This window comes from Mastigoproctus giganteus, chromosome 10, assembly GCF_048544385.1.
Source record: "Mastigoproctus giganteus isolate SK-2022 chromosome 10, ASM4854438v1, whole genome shotgun sequence".
Taxonomy (NCBI): domain Eukaryota; kingdom Metazoa; phylum Arthropoda; class Arachnida; order Uropygi; family Thelyphonidae; genus Mastigoproctus; species Mastigoproctus giganteus.
Window position 1 is genome coordinate 44,536,981 of NC_143584.1, and position 26,496 is coordinate 44,563,476.

The 26,496-nt window shown below is 36.9% G+C and overlaps 1 protein-coding gene across 2 annotated transcripts in view; it reads right to left on the reverse strand.

The window, feature by feature from the left end:
- LOC150079006 (cytokine receptor-like) overlaps nucleotides 1-26,496 on the reverse strand; it is a 453,754-nt gene that overhangs the window by 168,155 nt on the left and 259,103 nt on the right. For both annotated transcript variants that reach the window (XM_090383341.1, XM_090383340.1), the window contains exon 7: nucleotides 17,142-17,295. In XM_090383341.1, the coding sequence (XP_090239467.1) occupies nucleotides 17,142-17,295 (154 nt within the window). The remainder of the gene's footprint in view (nucleotides 1-17,141; nucleotides 17,296-26,496) is intronic.

Consider the following 26,496-nt stretch of genomic DNA (forward strand, 5'->3'; position numbering starts at 1 on the left):
AATGAATTGCACTAACAGAAAAGCCCAATAAACCGGAAACTGCAAATTGTTTTTATTTTTTTATGGAACTTCCAGAAATGTGCTTTAGCAAAATGTGAGCTCGCATGGGGTGATAACAGTGTCTCACATGAGGTGATAACTAGTGACAGCGGTACTAGTAAATCTACCAAGAAAAGGAAAGCAATCGATTTTGATCAGAAAATTAAAATAATAAGGATGTATGAAAATGGTCAAACATTAACAAGTACAGCATGGAATTTAGATTTGTCAGTGTCAACAATGAACGCAATAATAAAGGACAGACAGAATACGAGAAGCAGTGAAGGGATCGGCACCGATGAAGTCAACTATAATAACCAAAGCTACGAAATAGTATAATAATATGAGTTTTTTTTTTACCTTTTATGCTTTCTTTTCTTGTGTTCCACTCCAGCTACTTACTTCACCACAATACCCAGATAAAGTTTTTAATTGAACTAATTAAAAATATATAACTAATTGGAAAATACATATAACTATTTTTCTTCATTCTTCTGAGGATATTATGTGGTTTTTGTAATTTTGGCATATCAGGGATATAGTAGCAATATCTTATTAGTCGTTCCCGAGTTATGTAAAACTCGACTTACATAAGAAGTCCTGGAACGTATCTCTTACATATGTCGGGGACTTACTGTACAAGAATAAGCAATGTAGTATGTGCCACATATTACATGGTATAGCAGACTATAAGAAATGATGTGTAATAAGTTATTCCAAGTTTGATTAAAAATAATGAATAAAGAATATCCATCTCCAGTGAATAACAATTAACTTGAATGAAGAATGAGTAACTATTATTTTTTTTATTCCAATTTTTACTTGAATAATGGTTTATTCAAGTAATGCCCAACCCTGAACTACAGCAGTAATCAACTCCTAACAATGCACTGCTCCAATTTATACAACAATCTTTCACGAGGAACACTATCAAAAGCTTTACTGAAATCTAAGTATATTATGTCAAAATTATTTTTTTCATCCAGTTCCTTTGTCACTGCATCATAGTAGCTAATCATTGAAAAGACAATATCTCCTCTTAAGAATTCCAAGCTGTGATTGCCATATAACTGCATTTTGTCAAGATGATCCCGAATTACTTCTTTAGCTAGTGACCCTTTATTTTCCCTGCAACAGAAGTCAAATATACAGATCTATAATTAATCACTTTACCCTTTGATCCCCTTTTGTAAATAAGAATACAGTCAACCTCCACTATTCACAGTCGCTGATTTAATATAAAATGAAACCTAAAAAAATGAGAATTTTAAAGCACCGTGAACATTTTCTGCTATAAAAAAACATGGGCATTGCTAAAATCATCTTAATGCCCCAGCTATAAAAAAAATGGTAAACTTATATAATCTAGGACCAACTATGGGCTAGACTGAAAACATAAATGTGACTAGTGCTCTAAATCTCGTCCAATTGAATGCCCAAAGAGCAAGAGCTATTGTAGATCAGATCAAACTCAAATTGGAAGAAAATATAGATATCTTTGTACTCCAGGAGTTCTACACACATATGGGTAGGGTTCAAGGATACCCAAGAGGCTATAAAATAATAGAATACACCTCAGGTGTCCCTTCTACAGCAATAGTAGTTAAAAATACTGACCTTAAAGTCATCTCTGCTCCCCAGTGGCAGTGTTTGCCTATATCACCAGTGCTGCAGGACAGTTTTACATTATTTCACTACATTACAGACCAGGTGAAGATATAAATCCAGATACTGAATACCTAGAGGCAGTCACAGACTTGTTACCTACTTCAAATATTAGTGTGTGTGCTAATGTCAACTGCTGGTCAGCCTTATGGCACAATCATATGGAAGACAGAGCAGGCACACACAACAACCAGGTACTTTCAGACTATATAGCTACCTCATCCTTTCAAGTGCTAAACCAACCAAATAACCTCCCAACTTTTAGCAGTACCATGTGGGAGAGTGACATTGACGTTACTCTTGCCACCCATTCAATAACTTATAAAATTACAGACTGGTGTGTCCAGCAAGCCTGGACCACATCAGATCATAGAGCCATCGCCTTCAAACTACAGGCAATTACAAACAACCCAACATCTCCTTGTTGGATATCAAAAGGTATAAACTCAAAAATGCAAACTGGCAGATTTTCGCAGAACATACACCAGCTGAGCTGAAAAAGCAGGAAGAGTGGTCTGGTTCAGGCAACTGAAGCCCGGACGAGCAAGCACTGGCTACGAGAAGCATTTTAACAAAAACAGCAAACCTGTCTATCCCACAGAAAAAACCAAGGAAGCAGGCAGTCCCATGGTGGTGCTCTGAACTGACTATACTCAGGAGAAGGGTGCAACAGGTGAGGAGAAATTTCCAAAGAGCCAGAATGTCTTGGCTACAAAATGAAGTGGATGCAATGAGAGATTCTTATAGAATCTCTCAGGAATCAGTATTAGCATTAGTAGAGGCATATGATGCAAGAAAGCAAGATTATGCAGCATCAGCAAAAAAAAAAAAAAAAATGCTCCCATTTCACCCCTCCATTCATTCCAAATGCCTCTCCAGCTCAGCCTTAAATTTATTTAGGCTATTAGCTTCCACAATAAAAGATAGAAGCCTGTTCTGCCAATCAACTACCCACTGGCTAAAGGCAAATTTCCACACATCTATTCTACAACTATCTTTCCTCAATTTGAAACTGTGCCCCCTCAGGTTCTTTGTCTGAGCAAGAGGAAGAATCCCATCAGTATTCAGCTTGCTCAACCCATTCAAGTCCTTATACACCTCAATCAGATCACCTCGCAGGTTCCTACTCTACAGGTGCTGCAATTTGCAGAACTTAAACCTTTCTTATACAGCCCTCATAAGAAACAAGAAAAAGGAATGCTGGAGGCACTTGGTGGGAACTACTGGAAACAATGACTCTTGGCGAGTTGTCTACAGAACAGTGAACAACAAGCTGCCAAGAGGAGATGTCTCAGAAACTACTGTAAAACCAGATGAAACTCCAACCCTGTGTCGAGCAGATTATGTAAATAACATCCTAGACAGTATTATTCAGACTGAAACTGGGGATCATTCCCCCACCCAGCTAGACATTATAAAAGAATAACACTGAATACTGAACCTCTGTTTACTATACAAGACCTAGAAATAGCACTATCCAAAACCAAAAACAATAAATGCCGAGGTTTTGTCCTCCTAGAGGTTGAGATTATCAAAAATGTAGTGGAAATAGCACCAGGTAAATTAATAGCACTATATAATATATGAGAGATTTGGGAATATACCTTCTCTCATACATAAAACTGTATGAGAGAAGGTATATTCCCAAAAATATGAAAAAAAGTTGTGTTAAAATTAATTCTCAAAAACCATGCGAAACCCCCTACCAATCCCAAATTCATATAGACCAGGAGTGGCCAACTTAATTTGTGATGCAATCTACTTTTTTCCTTCAAAATGTGCTGCGATCTACCATCTCAAAAATTTCATTGCACAAGATGCATAAATCAAGGGATGACTGTATATTTAAAATTTGTTGTGATCGACCGAAATTAAATCCACGATCAACTCGTTGGTCACCCCTGATATAGACTAATAGCCCTACTCCTGTACTAAAGAAAATACACAAAGACTAATATATAGCAGATTAGCTCAATACTACACAGAAGCAGGTTTACATTCCAACAATCAGTATGGTTTTAAGCAGGGAAACTCTATGGAGGATGGCATGCACCACCTACTGACAACAATTAAAAAGAGGAAAAATATATGCTGGCAATCTCTATTGACTTTGCTGGGGCATTTGACTCACTCTGGTGGTATAGTGTCCTTAGGAGACTCTGCCAGGCAAATGACCCACAAAATCTCTATAAGGTAATAAACAGCTACCTTACAGACAGAAGTGTCTCAGTATGCAAAAGGCTCCAGTAACTGTACGCACAAGGTTCCAAGTGGTTCCAGCAATCATCAGCATGCATAGTTGGATGGGTCCATGGATGTGCAGTTACACCATAATATCGCTCCTCCCAATCAGCATGAGACAGCAGGAATCAGAATTAATCAGACCAGGCAACATTTTTCCAGTTCTTCACTATTCGGTGTTGATATACTGATGCTGCACCTTCTTATTTTTACTGACAAGAGTAGCTGAAACCAAACCAAAACCTGGTTTGATTTCAGCTACAAGGTGGAGGGTCCATGGTGTCAAATTGATTATTTATCAAACAATTGCTAGTAGAGATAAGGATGTCATAATCTTATTATATAAGGCTATTGTTAGACCACACTTGGAATACTGTGCTCAAGTATGGAGACTGCACCTAAAGAAAGACAGTGTGTTTCTTGAAAGTGTCCAAAGACAGGTAACTCGTCTGGTGAGAGCGGCAAAAGGGCGTCCATATCAGGAAAGACTCTGAATATGTGGATTGCAGAGCTTGGAAGCTAGGCACCTTAGAGGAGACTTGATTGGAGTGTTCAAGGCTCTAAGAGGCATAAGCAAAATGAATGAGGATAAAATTTTCACGGTTATAAATGATTCTAGAACAAAGGGCCATAATTTCAAGTAAGGGGGGGGTGTTTAGACTGTGTTGCAGGAAGATTTATTTTAGCAAGCGAGTTATAAATTACTGGAATAAGTTACCTACATGGGTAGTAGAGGCTGACAGTTTGGGGAAATGCAAAAGTCAGCTGGATAATTACCTACAGGAGGAGGGAAACACATAGGCTGTCCACTTCCTTTTCTTGTAATTATTATTTTTTTTATTTTCTTCTTATTATTAATTTATTTTTATTCTTATTATTTTATCTATTTATGTTTTTTTTTGTTGGTGCAGCATAAGCCATAGGCTTCCTTGCACTATGTGGCCACTACTAATACCTCTGATGAGTACAACGAATAACTGTAAAGACAAAGAGTGTGCCAGTAAATCAGAATGTCTTATAATGGGGGATTTTAACTTTCCAGATATACTGACTGGAACTTGTGGATTGATCACTCACAAGCCAACAAGACTTCTGTGGATTTATTGGATGACTGTTTTCTACAGCAGCATGTTAAATGAGCAAAAATAGGAAGTAATGCTCTTGACCTGATTATCAGCAGTGATTATTCATGCCTTAAGAATCTGCAGATAAAGGAACCACTAAGTGACAGTGATCACAGTGTACTGATGTGGGATTTACTTAAAGAGGTGGCTGCCTCCGTAGCCAAGTGGGAAGGAGCAGCAGTGCGTAGGACATGCTTCTTGATTAGACTGGGGTTCGAGCCCATCACCGCCAAATACGGAGGATGCGGAAAGGTCAGGGAATGACCACCGCATATCCCAGAGCAATATGGCCTTAGTTGCTAATGCTCCTAAAAACCAAATAACTAACAAACTTAAAGAGGTAACTATCGACAAGGATAAAGGGAAGGGTTTTTGCTTTCGTAAAGGTGACTACAGTGGTCTCAACTGATGTTAAAAACAGTGAATTCTAAATGGGAAGCCTTCAAGGAATTAATCTTGGAATCGACTAGGCTTTTCATACCAACTAAGAAATGCTGTTCAAAGTTTAAACCTAAATGGATGTCAGATAAATTGATGAAACTTGTGGCAGAGAAGAAAAGTGCATGGGATGCATATAAATTATTGGGTGACACAGAAGCCTATGGTAGATATAAACTAGTCGGTTAGAAAGTTACAAAGGGGGTCAAGGCAAGTGCAGACAGATTACGAGAAATTTTTGGAAGGATGCAAAGAAAAACAGCAAAGAGCTTTACTCGTGTAAATACTAAAAGGAAGGGGATGAATCAAATTAGTCCACTCGGACGATGTAAGAGGTGATCTGAGTGTGAATGTATCATGAATTCACAAAGGGAGATCAAAAGTTGAATCGAATAATTACTAACTTGTAAGAACTAAATTCTGTTCAGGAAAAATAATGCAGTCAATGGTTAAAGAAGTAATGCAGTACCATCTAGACAGGAATGCAGTTATTAGGCAGCCACAGCATGGATTTGTTAAGGGGTGAATAATGTGTGACCAATCTGATTGGATCCTATGATGCAATAACAAAGGAAATGAATTCAAAAAATAACTGCAGTGTACTTATATTTCAGAAAAGCTTTTCATTCTATTACACATAAAAGACTGCTGAACAAACTTCAGCAGTGTGGCATTAAGGGCAAATTGCTGCTATGGATAAAGGGATGATTGAGTGGGAGAAGACAGAGTTGTTATCAATGGGCATTTCTTTTCTTGGACAAGTGTTATTGAGAGTCCCCCAGTGTTTGGTGTTGGGCCCACTGTTGTTTTCTATATTTATTAATGATACTGATGAAGGCATAATGTCAGGCTTAATGTCTAAGTTTGCTGATGATATCAAAGTTGGCAGAGTGGTTAATTACTGTAATCAGGGTATGCTATTGCAATAAGATATACAAAAAATTATGCAGATGGCTAAAAAGTAGCAATGGAAGCACATGAAGCAGTGATAAATGTAAGGTACTGCACGTGGGTAGCAGTAATTTCGTGGTAATGTATCAACTGTGTGGTACTACACTTACGGGAGTGGAAAGTGAAAAAGACCTTGGAGTAATTGTGCAATCAGATGTGAAGTTCTGAACTGTGCAAACAGATGTGAAGTTCTGAACTGTGCAAACAGGCTGCCAGGACAGCTCACGGGATTTTTTTGTCAATGATACACAAGAATTTTGCTAGCAAAGATAAGAATGTAATTATCCCATAGAAAAGGAAATAATTAGGCCACAACAATACTGCATACAGATTTGGAGGCCTCATTTTAGGAAGGATGTATGTCAGCTGGAACTGGTGATGAAGGGCAATGAAATTGTCAAGAAGAATAAAAGTGTGGTCTTAGAAGAAAGCTTTCTGTTCTGCAGATTCAGTTTCAGTTCTCCAGTTGCTGCCATGTACGTCTGGAGTTTAGGCACCTATGAGGTGACCTGACTGAGGTGTTTACAGTTATAAATGGATCAAGCAAGTTCAATGCTGATGGCAGTTTTCCTCTTGCTCAGACTGTTCACATGAGGAGACAAATTCAAATTGAGGAAAGGGTTGTAGGATAGAAGTGTGGAAGTTTATCTTCAACCAGAATGTAGTTCATCATTGGAACAAACTTCCACCTGTGTAGTAGAAGTGGATATGTTGAATAAATTCAAGGAAGAGCCAGGCAAACTATCAGAGGGGAAGGACAGGTAATATGGGTTCTTTTTTACTGATGCTGTATAAAGCTTGCTTTCTTGCATCATTTACCGCTACTAACACTAATTCACAGTAGAGAAATGTGATGTCTAGAAATCTGAGAGCCATCGATGGTGAGAAAGGGGGCAGAAAAAAAAATTTTTTTTTTTTTGCAAGAAATAAGACAGGACTCAGTTTCAGAGGAAATAATAAGTTCTGTTTGCCCCACTGAAGAAGTACATGGAGATCAGCATTGCTCGAGAATATTTGAGATAGTAGAGCTGTTTCTCGAGTTGTAAAGTGGAATACAGGCAGGCCTCGATTAACGCGATTAATTTGTCCCACGAGCGCATCGCACAAAATGGAAACACGTTAATCGAATATCATAACCAATAGGAAAAATTATAACTGGTCCTTGACCTTCTGGAATGTCCATAAAGAATTTTAAAAATACCTTTTAAATAACTTTTTAACTGTATATAATGTAAAAGATAATGAAAATAATTATGGAATTAAATGTTTATTGCATAAAACAGCAGTTCTTAAACTGTGCGCTGCGGAATATTTTAAATTTTCGAGGGAAACACAGCGATACTCGACACCTGTCGGACACTGCGCGAACTACTAGCTCGAGGTAGTTCACAGTTTCAGCATTTCTTATTAAGTTGTTTGGACCTAACTACTTAATAAACAGAATTGTTAGGTATTTCTTTCAGTCTGGGTGCGCCTTGAAAAAATTACTCAGACATTAAAGGTGCCGTGAACCAAGAAACTTTGGGAACCTCTGACATAAAATACACAATGAAGAAATTACTGTTGCGGAAATATTTGAAGTGTTGACTTTCTCTTTTCATCAATCAATTTCTGATAGCCGACAACAATCTTCTCTGGGACCTGGCGAAATAAATATCGCAGAGAACATCAAATCTTTTGTTTGAGGTTCTATGCGATACGAAAGATTTCATCTAACTCTTTTACCGTTATCTCCTTCGCGGTAACATTTTCATCTGGCTCATTTAAAAATTTGAATTTTTAAATGCAAGTCTGCATTGACTTTATTAGCAGGAGACAAACACGTCTTCTTCCGATGGAACACACCGAGGCGGGCAGCAGGCAAACGTGTGTTTATTGACCGTACGACTGGCAGTAAGCTTAACGCGCGATTCAAATCTTTTTCAACCATCGCATAAAAAAAAAGATCGAGTTAACTAGAAATTCGCAACCATGTAAAGTGAAAAGTGGTATCATTTTTAAAATAGCGTTAACTGAATATCGAACTCACGTTATGCTAGGCCTAGCTGTATAATATATTATCGTCAACAAAGCTAAAAACTACGGGCAGAATTTCCACTCAGTGGGATAAGGTCATTAATATACAAGAGGAAAAGAATGGGAGAAATTTCACTCCATCCTACATAAGAGGTTACTGTACAAGCTGGAACATGTTTGATCCAGAGGAAAAACCTGAGATGGATCGCATGATGGCTGCAGGCAGGAGGCAGAGGGTTGTTATTAACAGTGATTCAGATTGGGCTAACATAAGAAGTGGGGTTCCCAAGCATCGATATTGGGACTACTGCTGCTTTTTAATTTTGCTAACTGACATCGACCAAGGGATACAAGGTGTAACATCAAGATTGGTAGAACAGTTAATGATCAACACCAAGGAGAGCTTACTTTTTCAGGATCAGGACAACTTACTTCCGGGATGGTCAGAAAAGTGACAGCTGTGTTTTAGTGCAGTAAATTGCAGGGCCTAGCAATTTGTTCCACTGAATAACTTATACACTTGGTGGGGTTAAACTAAAAACAGTAGAGGAAAAAAAGAGATTTGGAGATTACAATTACAGTCAGACACAAAGGTCTCCTAGCACCGTAGACAGGCAGCAAAGAAGGCCCATAGTACCCTATCAATTACAAGCAAATCAAATACATTTGCTTGTAGAGACAGAGCTCATAATTCCACTGTATAAGGAAACTGTCAAGACCGCAGTTGGGATATCCCATGTTCAAATGAGGGGACCACGCCTAAAAGATATTGATCTTGTAAAGGTCCAAAGACAGGCAAATCACCTTGTGAGATCAACAAAGGAACATACATATAAGGAAACACTCTGAATATGTGGACTACACAGCTTGAAAAATAGACACCTTAGAGGAGACTTGAGCAAGGTGCACATGGCTCTGAGAGATGAAAGTAAAATGAATGAATAAATGGAATATTCGCTGTTATAAATGATTCCATAACTAGGGGTTGTTTGTTTGTTTCGGGATTTATTGGGCGCATTGGCAACTATGACCATAGCGCGCCACATAACTAGGGGAGGCCAATTTCAAATTACAGGAGAAAAGGTTTGGAGTGGATTGCAGAAAGCTGTCTTTTGTTGTTGTTGTTGTTGTTGTTGTTGGGTTTTTTTTGGCGCAAGAGCTACTTTGGCCATATTGCGCCTGTTCTTGTCGAGAGACACAGTAATGATTAATAAAAAGGGTTTATAGGAGCATAAATATATTAATCTGTTTTAGATAGTGGAAAAACTCAGGTAAATTGGAGTTGTCTCCAATCATATGTCTAATTTGAAGAGGTTCATTTAAATTTGATAGGGATCGGAATGATGTGTTTCTGGCATACTGATAGTGAGTGCACTCTATAAGGATATGTTTTACGGTTAGCGTTGAATTACAGTGGAAGCACAGTGGTGGATTATTTCCTCGCAATAAATAGTGATGTGTAAGTTGGGTATGACCTATACGTGCTCTAGCAAGCACTACCTCTTCATGTCTGTTTGAACGGAAACTAGATTTCCATAGCTGTGGATTCTGTTTTATATTTCGTAACTTGTTATTTTCCTGATTATGCCATATTTCTCGCCATTTTTCATTGCAAATGCGGCGTATGATTGATTTGTAGTCTGTGTAAGGAATCCGGATGTGGTTATTATCGGTGGGGTTTCTTGCTGCTTTATCTGCACTCTCATTTCCTGGTATTCCAGTGTGCCCTGGAATCCAACAGAATGTGACAGTCTGCCTATTGTTATGCAATTCGGATATTTGAGTTCTTATTTGATTTATTAGTGGATGTGGAGAGCGAGAATTGCCTTGGAGGGCTGTCACTGCACTCAAGGAGTCTGTATAGATAATAGTCTTCGGAGTGAAAACATGAGCAAGCAAGGTCAAACCCATCTTAATGGCATAGAGTTCTGCAGTGAAAATGCTGCATTCTTGTGGTAATGAAACAGACACTGTTGATGTTGGTAGCACCACAGCAGCTCCCACAGCTGTGTCATTTTTAGAGCCATCAGTATAAATTTGCAAAGTGTCTGCATTTGCCAAAGAGTGAGCTGCATGTAGTTTCTGAATGGTTGAATTGTTCAGGGAGTGTTTCCCCCAACGTCGGAAGTAGTCATCACACGAAGGTATACACACTTTCCATGGAGACTGTACAATTTCTCTGTCTTGATGTAAATTGTCCAACTGCATATTCCACTGCTGAATCAGTTCTCGTAGACGGATTCCTGTAGGTTTGTTTTCAAGAGGCTTATTTCTGAAAAGGTTTACCCATTGTGGATCATAGAGGTATGGCCAGATAGGATGAGATGGAAGGCTATATATTTTAACTGCATAATTGAGGAGCAGCATCTTTCTCCGAAGGTGGAGTAGAGGTTCATTGGCCTCTATATATAAGCTTTGCACCGGCGAAGTCCTGAACGCCCCAAGAGCAATCCTGAGCGCACTATGTTGTATTGTGTTGAGACAGGCTAACAGAGTCTTTCGGGCGGAGTCATAAACAGGAGCACCATAATCTAATCGAGATCTAATTAAGGCCCGGTATAGGTGGAGTAGAGTATAGCGATCAGCTCCCCATGTCATAGATGAGATGACTTTAAGTATATTCAGCTTTTTCATACAGACAGTTCGCGTTTGTAGTATGTGTTTCTGGAATGTCAGTTTAGTGTCAAGAGTTATGCCCAAGAATCGGATATTGCTGGTAATTGGTATTGGTTGTTTTTCCAGTGATAATTCAGGTTCTGGATGTAGTTGGCGTTTTTTACAAAAGTGAATAGCTGCAGTTTTGGTTGCTGATATACGGTAACCATTACGTGAAGTCCATGACACTATTTTGTTTATTGCAAGCTGCAAATGTCGTTCAATTGAACGCATATTCTGTGAATGGCAAGATATCGCAAGATCATCAGCATAAAGATAGATTTCTACGTTACTCAAGATGTTCTGCGCTAGATTGTTTATCCTAAGAGCAAAGAGGGTAGCGCTGAGTACCGATCCCTGTGGTACACCTTCTCTTTGGATAAGAGCTTGCGAAACAGCATTACGATAACTCACTTGAAAGGTTCTAATTTTAAGGTAACTCTCTATGATCATTGGGAGTCGACCTCTGAGTCCTATAGCATATAGGTCTTGCAGAATACCATAGCGCCAGGTGGTGTCAAAGGCTTTTTCAATATCCAGGCACACCATGACAAGATGTTCTTTCCGAATAAAGGCGTTCCGTATGTTACACTCAGCTTTCACCATAAGGTCTAATGTGGATCGGTTTTTGCGAAAGCCGTATTGATTACTACTGATGACTGAGTGGGATTCTATGTACCATACAAGTCTATCGTGTACCATCTTTTCCAATGTCTTGCCCAAGCAGCTGGTAAGGGATATCGGTCTATAGTTGCAGGGATTCGTCTGATCTTTCCCAGGTTTGGGAAAAGCTAGCACTGTTGAATGACACCATGAGCGAGGATAATAGCTTTCGGAGAAGACCCGATTCAGAAAAAGCAATAGGGAATTTAGAGCCTTTTTGTCTAGGTGTTGTAACATGACGTAATAAAGACCATCAGGTCCTGATGCCCCATTTCTTGATTTGTTTAGAGCAACCTGCAGCTCCAACATTGTAAAGGGTTGATTATATGGGAGCTCTATTCTTGTACTGAAGTTTAATTTGCTTTGCTCAGTCCTTCTTTTAAGTTGCTGAAAAGATGGTTCATATGCAGCTGTATCTGAGATATTGGCAAAGTTTTCTGCTAGAGCATTAGCTATTTCAACTGGAGATGATAAATCTTGTCCATTCCATCTCAGTATTGGAGAAGATGCTGGGAGAAATCTACCATTTAGTTTTTTTATTTTATTCCAGATTATTCTGCTGTTTGTGTTCTTTGTTATAGTAGAGGCAAACTGGATCCAAGAATCTCTTTTTGCCTTTTTCCTTACGAATCGCGCTTTTGCTTTCAGTTTTTTGAAATTTATAAGGTTCTCGGTAGTTGGGTTTTTACGAAACAGGTTCCATGCCCTGTTTTTCTCTTTTTTTGCAAGTTGGCATGCTTCACTCCACCAAATATTGGCATGTTTAAACGAACCAGTACGCATTTTTGGTATGGCCTTGGTCGCGGCATTTAGAATCTCAGATGTGATGTGCTGTGTGGCATCATCAATGGATTGGAAATTGATAATTTCATCATTGAATGAGATACTGAGAGCAAATAACTTCCAATCGGCCTTGGAAAATTTCCATTTTAAGCGGGAATTATTTACCTCAGGGATTCTAGCTATTTGGAATTTGCAAATTATTGGAAAATGGTCACTGTTTAGCGGATTGTCCAGAATTGTCCAGCGGATGAGTGGATATAATGTTGGAGAGCAGATTGTCAAGTCTATAGCTGTCGTTGTTCTAGTAGAGAAATGGATGTAGGTATCAGCACCAGTATTCAACAGTGTTAGATTGTGTTTGTCAAGCAGCGACTCCAGTACTTTACCTCGTCTGTCTGTATGTGGGGAGCCCCATATCAGGTGGTGTGCATTGAAATCTCCAAATAAACAAAATGGAGGAGGGATCTGTAGTAGAAGTACTTCTAGGTCATTATAAGTATATTCTTTGTTTGGTGATAGGTAGATTGAAACTACTGTTAACATGATTCCTAAGGAGACACGCACTGCTACTGCTTCTAAGGAAGTTTGCAGTGGAATGTGTTTAGTAGGGACTCTTGAGTTTACTAGAATGGCCACACCTCCACGCACGGTGGTATTATTATTTCTATTATGTTGATATATAGTATAGTTCTTGATTTTTGGAATTACTTGCGGAGGTAAATTAGTTTCTTGCAAACATATGCTTACTGGACTGTACTGTTGGATTAGGTCATGGATATCATCGATATTACTACGTAGACCTCTACAGTTCCACTGTATTATGTGATCCATTATTTGATTTTGGCGGTTGTGTTTGATTCAGTCTGTTTTTTAGGTCCAGTCTGTTTTTGTCTCTCAAATTTTATTCTTTCTTTTTTCGAAAAGATAGGACGCGCTGTGTCCATGTCATCATCTGCGTACAGCTCTAAGATTGGCTCATCCGGGCTGATGTTTTCATTAGTATCCATATTTGTTGTATTTTGCTGACTTTTCTGCCTTGGGACTGCTGTTTTAGTTTTTATAGTTTCTGAGGAAGACTGCAAAGCCGTTGGCGGTACTGTAATTGGTGTGTTATTGGCACTGTCATTCACATGCTGTTCCATAGTAGTTTGCTTTGATTTTGAGAGTATTTCTCTAGCCCAGTCTGCAATAGACATGGATGGGGGAACTGACACGTCAGTTTGAGTGGCTGCTGACTGATATTTCTTTGTTGCTGCTGCGTAGGTGTGTTTAGTTGTAGTAAGCATAATCTGCTTCTTTGCTTCTTGGTATGTGACTTTCCGCTCTACTTTATATTGTTGGATCTTTTTTCCTGTTTTCCACAGTTCACAGGACTTTGAGTAGGCAGGGTGTTGGCCTTGACAGTTTGAACAATGTGGTGTTTCCGCATCACATTCCGTTTGTGCGTGGGATTTTGAACCACAGTTTGGACACACAGCATCCCCTCGACAGACGGTCTGAGAGTGTCCAAACTTTTGGCACTTATAACATCTGATGGGATTAGGAATGTAGGGTCTTATACGGCAATTGAGATAGCCGGCTTTAACACTAGATGGTAAATTTGGTGTGCCAAACGTAAGGATGATGTTCCGCGTTGGAACCAGCTGGCCATCTTTTTTGATCATGATGCGCTTAGCATGTGTGACTTTTTGTTCTTTTAATTCTTCGACTAATTCGTCTTCTGTGACGTTAATCAAATCCCACTCACTGATGACCCCTTTGGAAGCATTTAGCGTCGCATGTGGGGTAACTTGCACGGGAATACCACCAAAGGCTGAGAGGTTCAGCAGAGTCTCTGATTGCTGACGGCTCACACTTTCAATTAGTAAATCACCTGATCTAAGTCTTTTCACCATTTTAGGTGAACCTGCTGTATTTTCCAAACATTTCTGTATCAGAAACGGGGAGAGTGTACTCATGCATTTGTTTGACAAGGAGTGGAATATAAGGAAAGATGGACATTCCTTTTGCTCTGTGTCAGTCCTCAGTCTTTTCGACTGTGATGTGTCATGGTCATTATCATTTGATTTAGGACATGAGCGCCGAGGCTCAATTGGAGGGAAATTGTCTAATTCCATGTTTGCTCCTTTTCGCCCCGGGAGAGTGGCTTTCTTCTCCCAGGTTACCGGCCCCGCCACGTGGAGGCAGGAGCGGTGCCACCAGTGACCAAGCGGTTGTAAAGTTTAGTAGCTTGTTAGTAATTAATATATATACTCTGAAAAAAGAAAGGTAGTTTTCCTTTCTTGGTTCTTACTTTAACACTTGAAGCACAGAACCACTTTAGCTAAACAAAAGAGAAAACGACACTAGAAATAAAATTGAACTTTGTCGCTTAGAAATAGCACACTATATATCTCAGAGGAAATCGCTTGTCACTATCGCTTGGCACTCGGGGCCAGCTGTCTTTTAGTCAGCAAGTTATTAATTACTAGAATATGTTAGTTCCATGGGTGCCTGAGGCTGACAGCTTGGAAAAATTCAAAGGTCAGCTCAATACGTGAGGAGGGAGTCAAATAGGCCACAAACTCACAAACTTTTTAAATTTAGCGGACTTTTGTGTGTACATGCACATGCGTGAGTGCCACAGATGCCCAGTGACAACAAGTGAGCTTGCGGTTGCCAATTTTAAATGAGCAATCAAACCGTGGCAATGCTATAATTTTTGTCCTACTCTTTCCATTTACCATGTGTAGTATACATATTTACAAGCCCATGATAATGGCTCCTAAAATAGATAAACTACATGGTGTGAAGAGAAAGAAGAACATGTTGAAACTGAGTGAAAAACTTGAAATAATTAAGAAACTAGAAAGTGGTGTAAGCAATACTGTTTTAATGGAAACATACAACATCGGAAAGTCTACAATTTACGATATAAAAAAGGAAAACGATAAAATTGCTGAGAGAAAAAGTTTACATAGGCCAAAATTAGAGAATCTCGATAAAGTGTTGTAAGAACAGTTTTTGCTAAAACGATCAGAAGGTATGGCAATTTCTGGGCCAATGCTCACTACCAAAGCAAGGTCTTTTAAGGAGCAAATGAACATTGAATCAGAGTGCACATTTAATGATGAATGGCTTAGGAATTTCAAGACTTGTCATGGTAATACACAGTTAAATATTGCTGGAGAAAGACAGTTGGCTGATACACAAGCAGCAACAGAATATAGTGCAACATTTTCGGAAAAAAAAAAAAAAAAAAAAAAAAAAATTGTATCTGACTACAACCTTACACGCTGATGAAACAGCAGTTTACTGAAAGTGTCTGCCCACAAAAACTTTAGCTGGAAACCAAGAACGAAATGCAACAGAGTTTAAGCTTAATAAGAAAAGAGTAATCATTCTTATATGTGATAATGCTTCAGGTCAGCATAAAATTAAGCTTTTGGCAATTGGTAAATTTCAGCACCCACGGGCCTTTAAAGGAATTGTGCACTTACTGTGACCTATAAAGCCCAAAAGAATGCTTAGATGGACAAAGATATATTTCGTGATTGTTCCATCAGTTCGTCAGAACTTGGGAAAATTGGGGAAGCCTGCAAATACAAAGTGCCTGCTACTTCTCGACAACTGTAGAGCCCACACACATGAATCAAAATTAGTGTCTGATTGCGGAAATATTTTTGCATGTTACTTGCCACCAAACATAACCATTAATTCAACCCATGGATCAAGGAGTCATTAGGAACTTTAAATGTCACTATAAAAATGATTTTATGACAAAAATGACGCATAAGAATGTTGACCTTCAGAATTTCAATGCAGTTTTACAATCAAAGATGCAACATTTTCACTCGCAACTGCATGGAATGTAGTCAAGCCTGTAACTCTTAAGAGCGTGGCAAAAGTTATGGCCAAACGTGATGTTTGCAGATCTACAATCTGATCAAATAGAAGATTTTGAAGGATTTCACATAAAGCTGAAGGCATTTGAAGTGAAAGAACTAATAGAAACTGTTAAATTATGTACGGAAGACAACCCTCTATGCAAATTTAATGCTGATGACATAGAAGAGTGGATACACATTGAAGATGAGGTTGAAGTTGCAGCGACTTTCACTGCTCAAGAAATTATTCAAAGCATTATAACTCCTGAAAGACAGAAGAGAATTATTCAGAAGAAAACGACAAAGTTGAAGAAGAAAAGATATCTTGGGCTGCTGCAGAAAAGTCCATTGAAACAGTTATTAAATTTATGGAACAGAACCACAGCTTCAGTCTTCAGGACATCATGCATGCATGCACACATGGTGCATGATAATTTTATCACAAAGAAATTACAACAAAGTCAAAAACAAGATGATATACGAAAGTATTTAAAGAAAGCAATAGAAGCATCAAGCAGTGCAGCAGGTAGAGTAGAAGCTGCAAGTGTTCCATCCAAAAGCAATGCAAATGCCACAGGTGATTATTTTAAATAGATGTTTCTCAAAACTGTTTATTCCAAAAATATATTGCATTTAAACAGCCTTTGGTTTACACCTGTAAGTTGCAAAAGTTTGTAGATCAAAAATTAAACATACTTACTATCTGGTTTTGTTATTACAGTATCATTCTGAAATGGACTCCACATATAATCCGAATCAGCCCTAGGCGAACGGCATCTTACACCAAATTTATAGAGTGTATATGGATTCAAACCTGCAATTCTATACTGTGTTTCATTTCCAATCTCTAGGACCTACCGATTTGGATAAAAAAAAGTGTAAACAGTTAAGATATTGTAATCACCTCTTGGCACAAAACATATAAATTAAAATATATTTTCATTTCACTAACTTTCCACAATTAAACAGTAATAATAAATATTGCAATACTCTTATCTACCCTGCACACGATACTTATTTTTTTTATAAATTTATCTGTTCTACTTATTCATTTTGTAAAAATTTACAATCTGCAAAGTTCAAGTCTGATGGTAAGCACCTTCTGTCTTCTCAACCTTTTATAATTTACCACATTCACACACCTACTAACCTTTTGCTATAAAGCTTTAGCCAGAATGTTTTTAAACTGTGTCTGGCACTGCTCACATAGTGTTCCCACCCAGACTTTCCTTGCAAACTGTTCAAAATTACATTCCCGCCTAATAGTTGGAAATCACAGCATATGACAACGGTTTGTTGATTTTTTTTTTGAAATTAGCTATGACAATGTAAGGTGTAACATAAATTTTTAAAAAAAAAGAAGAAAAAAAAAAGTATTTTAAGATTTTCTATTAAGCACTGAAATACAAACAAAAAAAAAAAAAAAAAATATATATATATATATATATATATATATAAGATAAATGAACAAATTTATTTAGTGCAGAATATAATATATGATAAAAGGTAGAAGCAAAGAAAGTACAGTGTACCCTGGTAGCGAAAGGCTGTGTGAACGAAGTAGGGGGGGGTAAAGAATTCAGTAAGGGTAATAATTGAAAGAATATGTACCAAGTGAAAATTTGAACAAACGACCAAGGAGGAAATACATTGCCAAGTCTTTCATAATTTTTGTGTCTTCGTCAGAGGTCATCCACCAAAATTATGAAAAAATATAGCAATGCTCTTACTTCTGTTTCCGACATGTTCTGTATGCCAAAGCACGTGTAAGGGAACACGTGGTAAAATAATTTTTATAGGTAAAAAGTTAAAATTAATTATGATAGGTAAAAAGTAATTATGATAGGTAAAAAGTAATTATGATAGGTAAAAAGTAATTATGATAGGTAAAAAGTTAAAATTAAGGAAATGCATACAGAACATGGATGACCTTACAGAAGTAAGTACAACCATATGAAAGTTGAGAACAAAGGGAAAGCACGACGACAGTTAAGTAGTATACGAAAGACTGACTTACCGCTGTTGGCAGGACTGACCGAAAAGTGTGTGGGTGTGATACGCTAGTATTTATGTGCGGGTACGCTAGCGGCGCCTAGCGTATACGAATTTTGGTGTACGTAAATAAGTGGGCGGAGGGTTACGGTAGGTTAAATACATGATGTCCAAACTGCCCAGGATAGGTAAGAAATATGATAACTGACAAAGTAGCTGTTGAGGGAAGCTAAACTTTGTTTAAGGCAAAAAAAGTATGGGTAAAGATAGAAAAATAGAGCCCTGGTGTTGCGGTCGATAAACTAATGGTGCACAGGGCATAAAAAGGTAGAAGCTAGTAAAGTGGAAAGATGATTGAGGTAGAGATTTGTAGTGGTGCTCGGGTAGTTCGGGGTTGCTAGCCCGTTCCTTTAGATAGGACCCTGAACGAATGTCTGGGAGTGTGTGCATCATGTACAGTAATACCCCGAAGTTACGCGATAGGTGGGTCCGACGAAAATCGCGTAAGTCGAATTCGCGTAAGTCGGGGTACAACTTTGCATATAAATACATATAAATTTTGCTTAATTGGGACCAAGGACTAACAAAAACACTAGTTTAGAAGAAAAATATTAATAAAATTGCAGTTCTTTGTACATATTAATACAAAATATGTATTAAAAAAAACAAATGACTTACGTTAAAAAGTTATTTCGATGTCGATGGCTTCATAAAATCTAACAAATTCGTCTGACGACACAGCGCGTTCTTTTTTTCACGCAGAATTTCTTCGTAGCAAGCTAATAATTTTTTTATTCCTTGCTTTGTATTTTTTTATTCCTTGCGTTGGAGTCTATGTTTTCTAAAATTTTTAAGCCCTTTACAATTGAGCCCTTTTCAATTTTCAACCTGTCAAGTTTGCAATTGTCATGTGCTTTTCGCCGTTGCTTCATTTAGGCCTGTAGCACGTGCAATATCACATGGTCTTTCATTTCGCTCAAAGCGTTTCACAATTTCATATTTTTTTCTCTATCGACAGAGGCGGACTGGCAATAAGCCTTACCGGGGAAACCCCGGTGGGCCAGTGTGATTTTGGCCATAAACCATAGTATGAGGCCACTATAAATTTTCCCGGGTAAGAATTTTTGACCCAGTCCGCCTCTGTTTATCGATAATTGCTTTTCTTTTTCTCTCTGAATCTGCAGTGTCTTCACCAGGACGCTTCCTTTTCATTTTTAGGGAATAAAGCACAATTACAAAACGAGGAGGCACGCTTGATACGCATAAACAAAGCTGCGCGCATGTAGCAACTGAATAAACAACACCATAAAGGCAGAGATACACTATTAACACCTCACATTTCTAGGGGTTACTACCATAAAACAATAAAAATCCAGTTGCGTTTCTGCTAGTGGAATCTGTTATAAACTGGTAGTAAACTCGATCTAATTGCATTTGCGATTATACCGATAGCTGGAGTTGTGTTGGTTTTTATGTTATTATGGTGAAAGTGTGTTTCCCCTTCACTGATATAAAAAACATAAAAGCAGCAAAGTTGAATTTTGTTCATCTTTCGCTCTCATTCTCCGCCGTTGCACCGTATATCGATAACATATGAAAAACGACCTTGAAGATAGTGGGCGGCAGCGTTGCCAAACGAAAAAATCAGGAACCGCGTAACTCCGAGTTCGCGTAAGTCGGGGTAGCGTAAGTCGGGGTATTACTGTATTTAAAGTCAGTTGTGTTAAATAAATACATAAAGATATGTTAGAACATAATAATAATAAGATAAATATTAAATTATTAAATTATATTTACAAGATAAATACACGGAAGTAGGCTTCTGCTTTCCTACATCTTTTATATTACTTTATTATTATTATTATTATTATATATATATATATATATATATATATATATACAGTCAAACTTCCCTATAACGAATTCGATAAATCCAGCAAAAAAATTCATTATAGAGAAATTTCGTTATACAGAGAATATCTTTTTTATTAGAAATTGTTATCTGATTAGAAAATTAAAACGAATCTACATTTATTTTTAATGTATTTTATTTCAAAAACATACTTATTTAAATTACGTTTACACAATTTTCGCCGGTAAGTATCACAAATTAAAAAAACTCTGTAATTTTCTTTTGCACAGTACAATTAAAAAATTGTCTGATTCTCAAAGAAAACCTCACATTTGTTCAGAGAATTAAAAACATTATCAGGAACATTTTCACAAAACTGTAGACCCATACGAACCATTAATCATTTCTTCGCGAGTTGGCTTTTCTACGGGTTGCTCTGATGCGTCATCGTTAATTTCTTCGTGATCATGGTCGTGTTTAACACTGTTCAGCAGTATTTCATCTTCATTTGGATGTTCTGCTGTGATCTACATAAACATAACTATCCAGTGTTATTTCATTTTCAATGTTTCTGGATGATTCTAATGTCCAAAAGTTTTTCAGTTGTGAAAGGGAAAGTTCATCTTGTTTGTGCAGTCGTTGTTCGACTTCTGTATTCAATGCAAATCCTGCTTTCGAAAAACAATTTTGAATAGTATATTCAGTGACATCATTTGTCCAAACTTTTGCCAGTTCAGAGATGCAATCTCTAAAGTTAATTGTAACCTCCAAGTTTCTATTTTCTGATAACGCATTGACAATCTTCATTATTATTCTCTTTCGATAATGAAATTTAAAATTTTTAATGATGCCTTGGTCCATTATTAAATGGACTGGAGTTTTGACATTACGTTTGGTGGTAAAAACAACTTTGCACTTTTAAGTTTGGCAGCCTGCCGGACAGTTGTCAGTTACCAAATGATTTTCCCTTTTTTCTTTTGTTATACGCTTGTCTAGTTTTAATATCCATTCTTTAAAAATATCACTTGTCATCCATGCTTTTTTATTAAAAGGTGTAGTCAACTTCCAAAGATTTTGTGCCTCTAAAACATCTTGAATTTTTTGATATTCCGATGACTAAAAGTCTTAATTTTTCACTTCCTATCATATTTGCTCCAACTAGCACAGTGATTCTTTCTTTGCTTTGTTTTCCGCCAAAACATTTATCATCCTTAAAAGCAAGTGTTCTATTCGGTAAACATTTAAAGAATAAACCCATTTCATCAGCATGAAAAACATCCTTATGCTCATATTATTCCAAAATCTTCTTTAAGGTATTGTTCCTCCAACTGTTGCAATCTTCTTCGTTTACATTAACACTTTCTCCACAAATAACATTTTGCACAATTCTGTGGCGCTTCTTAAATTTATCTAGCCACCCAGTGCTCGCATTAAATTCTGTATGTCCAAGGGAGTGTGCAAATTTCAGAGCTTGTTGCTTAATTATTAGGCCCGATATTGGGATATTCTTTTCACGTATCATTTGCACCCATTTTAGAACAACTTTATCAACATCTTCACATATACACAACTTAAATCGCTTCTTGTCTGCTCCTCCTTCAATTGCATTTAAAATTGATTCTCGATTTTTTTTTAAATCGTAGATAAACTGCTTGCAGATATGCCATATTTCTCCGCAACATCTTTTTTCTTAAAACCCTGGTCAATATCATAACAATCTTTGCTTTATCATTAATACTTAAACACTTTCTCTTCGACATTGTTTTCGCAATTGTAAAAATTACTGGACTGCAGCTCTTGCCGATATATACACCGCAAACTTCGCTGCGCTGGCCATATAGTGAATTGTTAGTACAGGTACCGCCTACTCAATGACGTTCGCTTGCCAATTCAACAGTATCACTCCCTTTGAAGAAATATACGACTTTATGAATTTCTTTTATTCTGCTTTCATTCATATATACACGAAAGAAATTTTATGATTAATGTATCCTGTATGTTACTTTTCAGAAAAAAAAAAAAATATACAAGAGCATATAGCCTATGTGATTGATGACGAACGAAATAAAAAAAAAGCATGAAAACCATCTATTTGGAGTCCACAGTTAGACGAGAACGGACATATCATATAACGAATGACTTGAAGGTCACGTGGTACAATTGAGGTGAGAAGCGAATGTCATTTAGTAGGCATTACTAAAAACCAACTATGGTAGCATTCTATGTATTGCCGCCGCAGCATGCTAAAGGTTTACCGCAGCGAATTTCATTTTCTCGTGAGCCAACATCAATTTACAAATCTACCCTATTTATTGTAAAGTTTACAACCACTTTTAAGAAAACCCAATTGATTTAATAACTGTAACAAAAATGAAACAAAGACCCTCCTATGGGCCACAAGTGTTCACTAAAAGGATGATTATTCAATTCCAGATGCTAATGTGCAATTTCGGAAGGAAGGAGGCAGTATATTTGAGCGGCTGTTTAGCAGTAAATGCTTGAAAATCTTCAAAAATGCTTTTACTAATTTTTTTTAAAAATTCATTATAGAGAGACTAACACTTCGTTATATGGGGTTAATTTTACATGTAATTTTGTTTCAAGGTGCGATGTTTCGCGAAAAAATTCGTAATATAGAGAAATTCGTTAAATAGAAGTTCGTAATAGAGAAGTTCCACTGTATATACAGGTAACCCCCGTATAACACGGTACTTCTACAACACAGTTTTGCTCTAAGACGATTGATAAATTGCAGCCATCCTTGCATAACACAGTACTTATATAACATGGTTTTGCTCTAACACAGAGAATTTTGGTAAACCTCACATAACAGGATATTTTTGAGCTTTTGTGCGGGGGGAACCCTGCTATTATGTTGGATGTATTTTTCAACGTTTCCACTCTTTTTGAATCCCCACTGTTGACTAGCTGACAATTTTATGATTAATGTATCCTGTATGTTACTTTTTTTTGTTGACTACAACAAAAAAAAAAAAAAAAAATTGAGAAATCTCTGTATTATTTTGTTGGGAAATTCCCATGTTACGTTCTGTGCTATTGAACTTGTACTTGCTGAACTTGTAGAACAATCTAGATTTCAAAGTTTATTACTATTGGATAGCACACCAGGCCATCCAAAAGACTTAAGTCATCCAAACATTGAATTTAAATGTTCCTACCACCACAGTAGTACTGGGTTAATACAACTTCTTTCATTCAGCCATTAGATCAAGGCATTATATCCACCTTTAAAACTCATTACTTCAGAAAATCTTTACAATGGATTTTGGAAAAAATTGATTCCATATCTATTGAAGTAATGGAGGCATGGAAACATTTCTCAATTGTGGACTGTATCAGAATCATAGCTTTATTGCTGAAAGAAGTAAAACCATCAAAGTTAAATGCATGTGGAAAAATGTATGGCCAGAGTCAGTTCATTTAGGAAATATGGTCAAACTGGCAGAAAACAGAATCGGTGCAATAGAGAACTTGCTACGTAGGTAGGTGGGGAAGGTTTTGATGATATGACTACTGAAGCCCTCGTGGGTAGCACAGGTGATAGAATCGCCCTCCTCCCCACACCGGCTGGAAATGACGCGAGTTTGAATCCCGTCGATGAAGGGAGGAATTTTTATGGGTATTTTTCCCAATGTGGCTGAGTTAGTCGGGTGAGGGTAGCGTGGTTTTTTCTCCCGGAAATTCTGATTTTTTGTCCAGCAAAACAGAAAATCTACTTTACGGACAATATACACAGAGTAACATGGCCTTAGTCACCAATGCTCCTAAAAAATAAAAAATATATATGATTACTGAAGATATTCGAGAATTACTGGTAGAAAAAGAAGCTGGCATAGCGGATTTGGTGGAAATGCCATCGAAGGCAAAATAAAATCAGTTCAGATGATAATATTGCAGAGGAAAATTCTAAACTTCCAAGTTAGCCTAGCAATTAGAATTGTATTTTTTGAATGCAGATTCTTGAATGAAAGGAGACCAAAGTTCAAAAGGGAGATTCAAAAATGCTTAGTTCTATACAATGAAATTCACAAAGATTTATCAAGCAAAAGCAAACAAACCCAGATTACTGATTTTTTAAAGAGAGCAGAAGATACATGAAATCTAGAATGGTGTTGTTAGCTTTTGGAACATAACCCCCCTTTTTGTACTTTTCTTAGTCCCATTTAACAAGGTTTCGCACAACACGACATTTTACAGGAACTTAATAACCTATTATACAACTATACTAATTTTTCATCAAAATATCTTCCACAACATTTTATCAATGCCTTACACACGTGGCAATCTGGTGATTAATTTTGTGTGTCCTGACTAACATTATTCCAGATGATCTGCAAAGTTCCCTATAAATTTTGTGAAGGTTGGCAGACTTCATGAACTTGATGGTCTAGATCAGTGGTCTCCAAAGTGGGATGCACAGATGATCCATGGGGTGATTTGGTAAGCAAAGCAATGCAATACAATCCTTCCATTTGGATCAACGTACCTATGTGAGGTGACTTTCTCTGCAATGACTATTATTGAAATCACATTTAGAAATAAACTTAACTTGGAACCAGATCTTCAGGTAGCTGTGTCCCAAAATATGAAACCAAGATACACAGCAATAATGAAAAATATTCAATCACATTGTTCCCACTAAAAAATGCTGTTGATTTGATTTATACCACTTTGTATTTTAATTTCAATTTCGTTTTGTTTCGTATTTTTGCATTGAATTAGATTGTGATCTTTTCAAATTATATATGATTTTATATATAATGCCATCCGTGTAAATGATTTATAAATAAAATAAAAAAAATTATACTTATATATTTAATTTTTATTCAGGGGTACAATGCTAGTCCTTTTAAGGAAAATAAGGGTGCATGACCAAAAAAGTTTGGAGACCATTGGTGTAGATCAGTAGTGTCCAACCTACTGCCTGCATGGCCATGAAAATGGCTACTTTGTTCAGATCAGCATATGTTTGAGAGCAATTTTTTTCATGCATGAAATCAAAAATATTTTAAAAGAAAAGGAATAATAAATGAGTATCTTAATTTGGTATTGAGAATTGCAAGTTTTTAACCAAATTTTGGACAATTACCAAAAATTATTCAGCCTCAATCATCTCATTAAATGTTAAGCAAATGTTATTGTGCATTGTACTAAAAAAAATTTAATATTTTTAATTTTAGGTGAATCATTATATTTATTTATTCACCTTAATATTGAAAAGCAGTGATCGTTTTCAGGTTGTAAATTTTTTAAAGTGAGCATTTAAAAGCAAAAGTAAGATTTAAAAAAAAAAAAAAAAGCAAAGTATTTTTTTAAACAAAACAAAGTATTTTTTAAAAAAAACAAAGAGTCAGTCATATTTTTATAATTTTACTAAAAAATAAATCACTGACATAGAATTGTTACACATAAGTGTGGGAGTTTGCATTTTTGATATACTGCCTGAAAATAAAAAACGGTAACATTAAAATAGAAACTTTCTTTTTACATGTAAGAAGATATAGAAAATGTTAGCACAGTAATTTTTCTTGAATCACTCAGTGGGGCCCACGAAACAAACCTAACTTTGAATATGGTCCCTATACGGGAAAAGGTGGATACCACTGGTCTAGATGATCACAAAACCTCTAATGGACTTAAGTCAGGAGATTGGAGTAGCCACAACATAATTTGCAATACCACTCTCCTGTTATTTAGTTGCTAGAAAGTCAATGACCGAAGAGCTTGGAGCTGTGCTTTTGGGTCATTGCCTTGTAATATAAAACTTCTTCCACAAAGTCAAAGGATATTGCATTATGACCAAGAATGCTTTTATAACCTTTTTCCTTAAAATTCTTTCACCTCTACTAATGTGACATTAGAGCCATGAGTGGATGACATTATCAGAATAATTTATCTGTAGTTTACCTGTATCTGTACTCTTATCTGTAGTTTGTACTCCTTTAGATGAAACACCTAGTTTTTTTTGTCTACTTCTCATGGAATAACTTTCTTTATACAGAGCTAATTGAGAAGCACTTGCTCCTCAATTCATATTATTGCAACACAGTGAAGAAAAGAGCATTAATGCATACATATAATGTAAATTAAGTTAGATATGTAAATTAAAATATGCCCAGAATGGAAAAGTCAGTGAAAAGTGAATACAACAAAAACCATAGTTAAATCAGCGTTTCCAAAACTTTTTTAG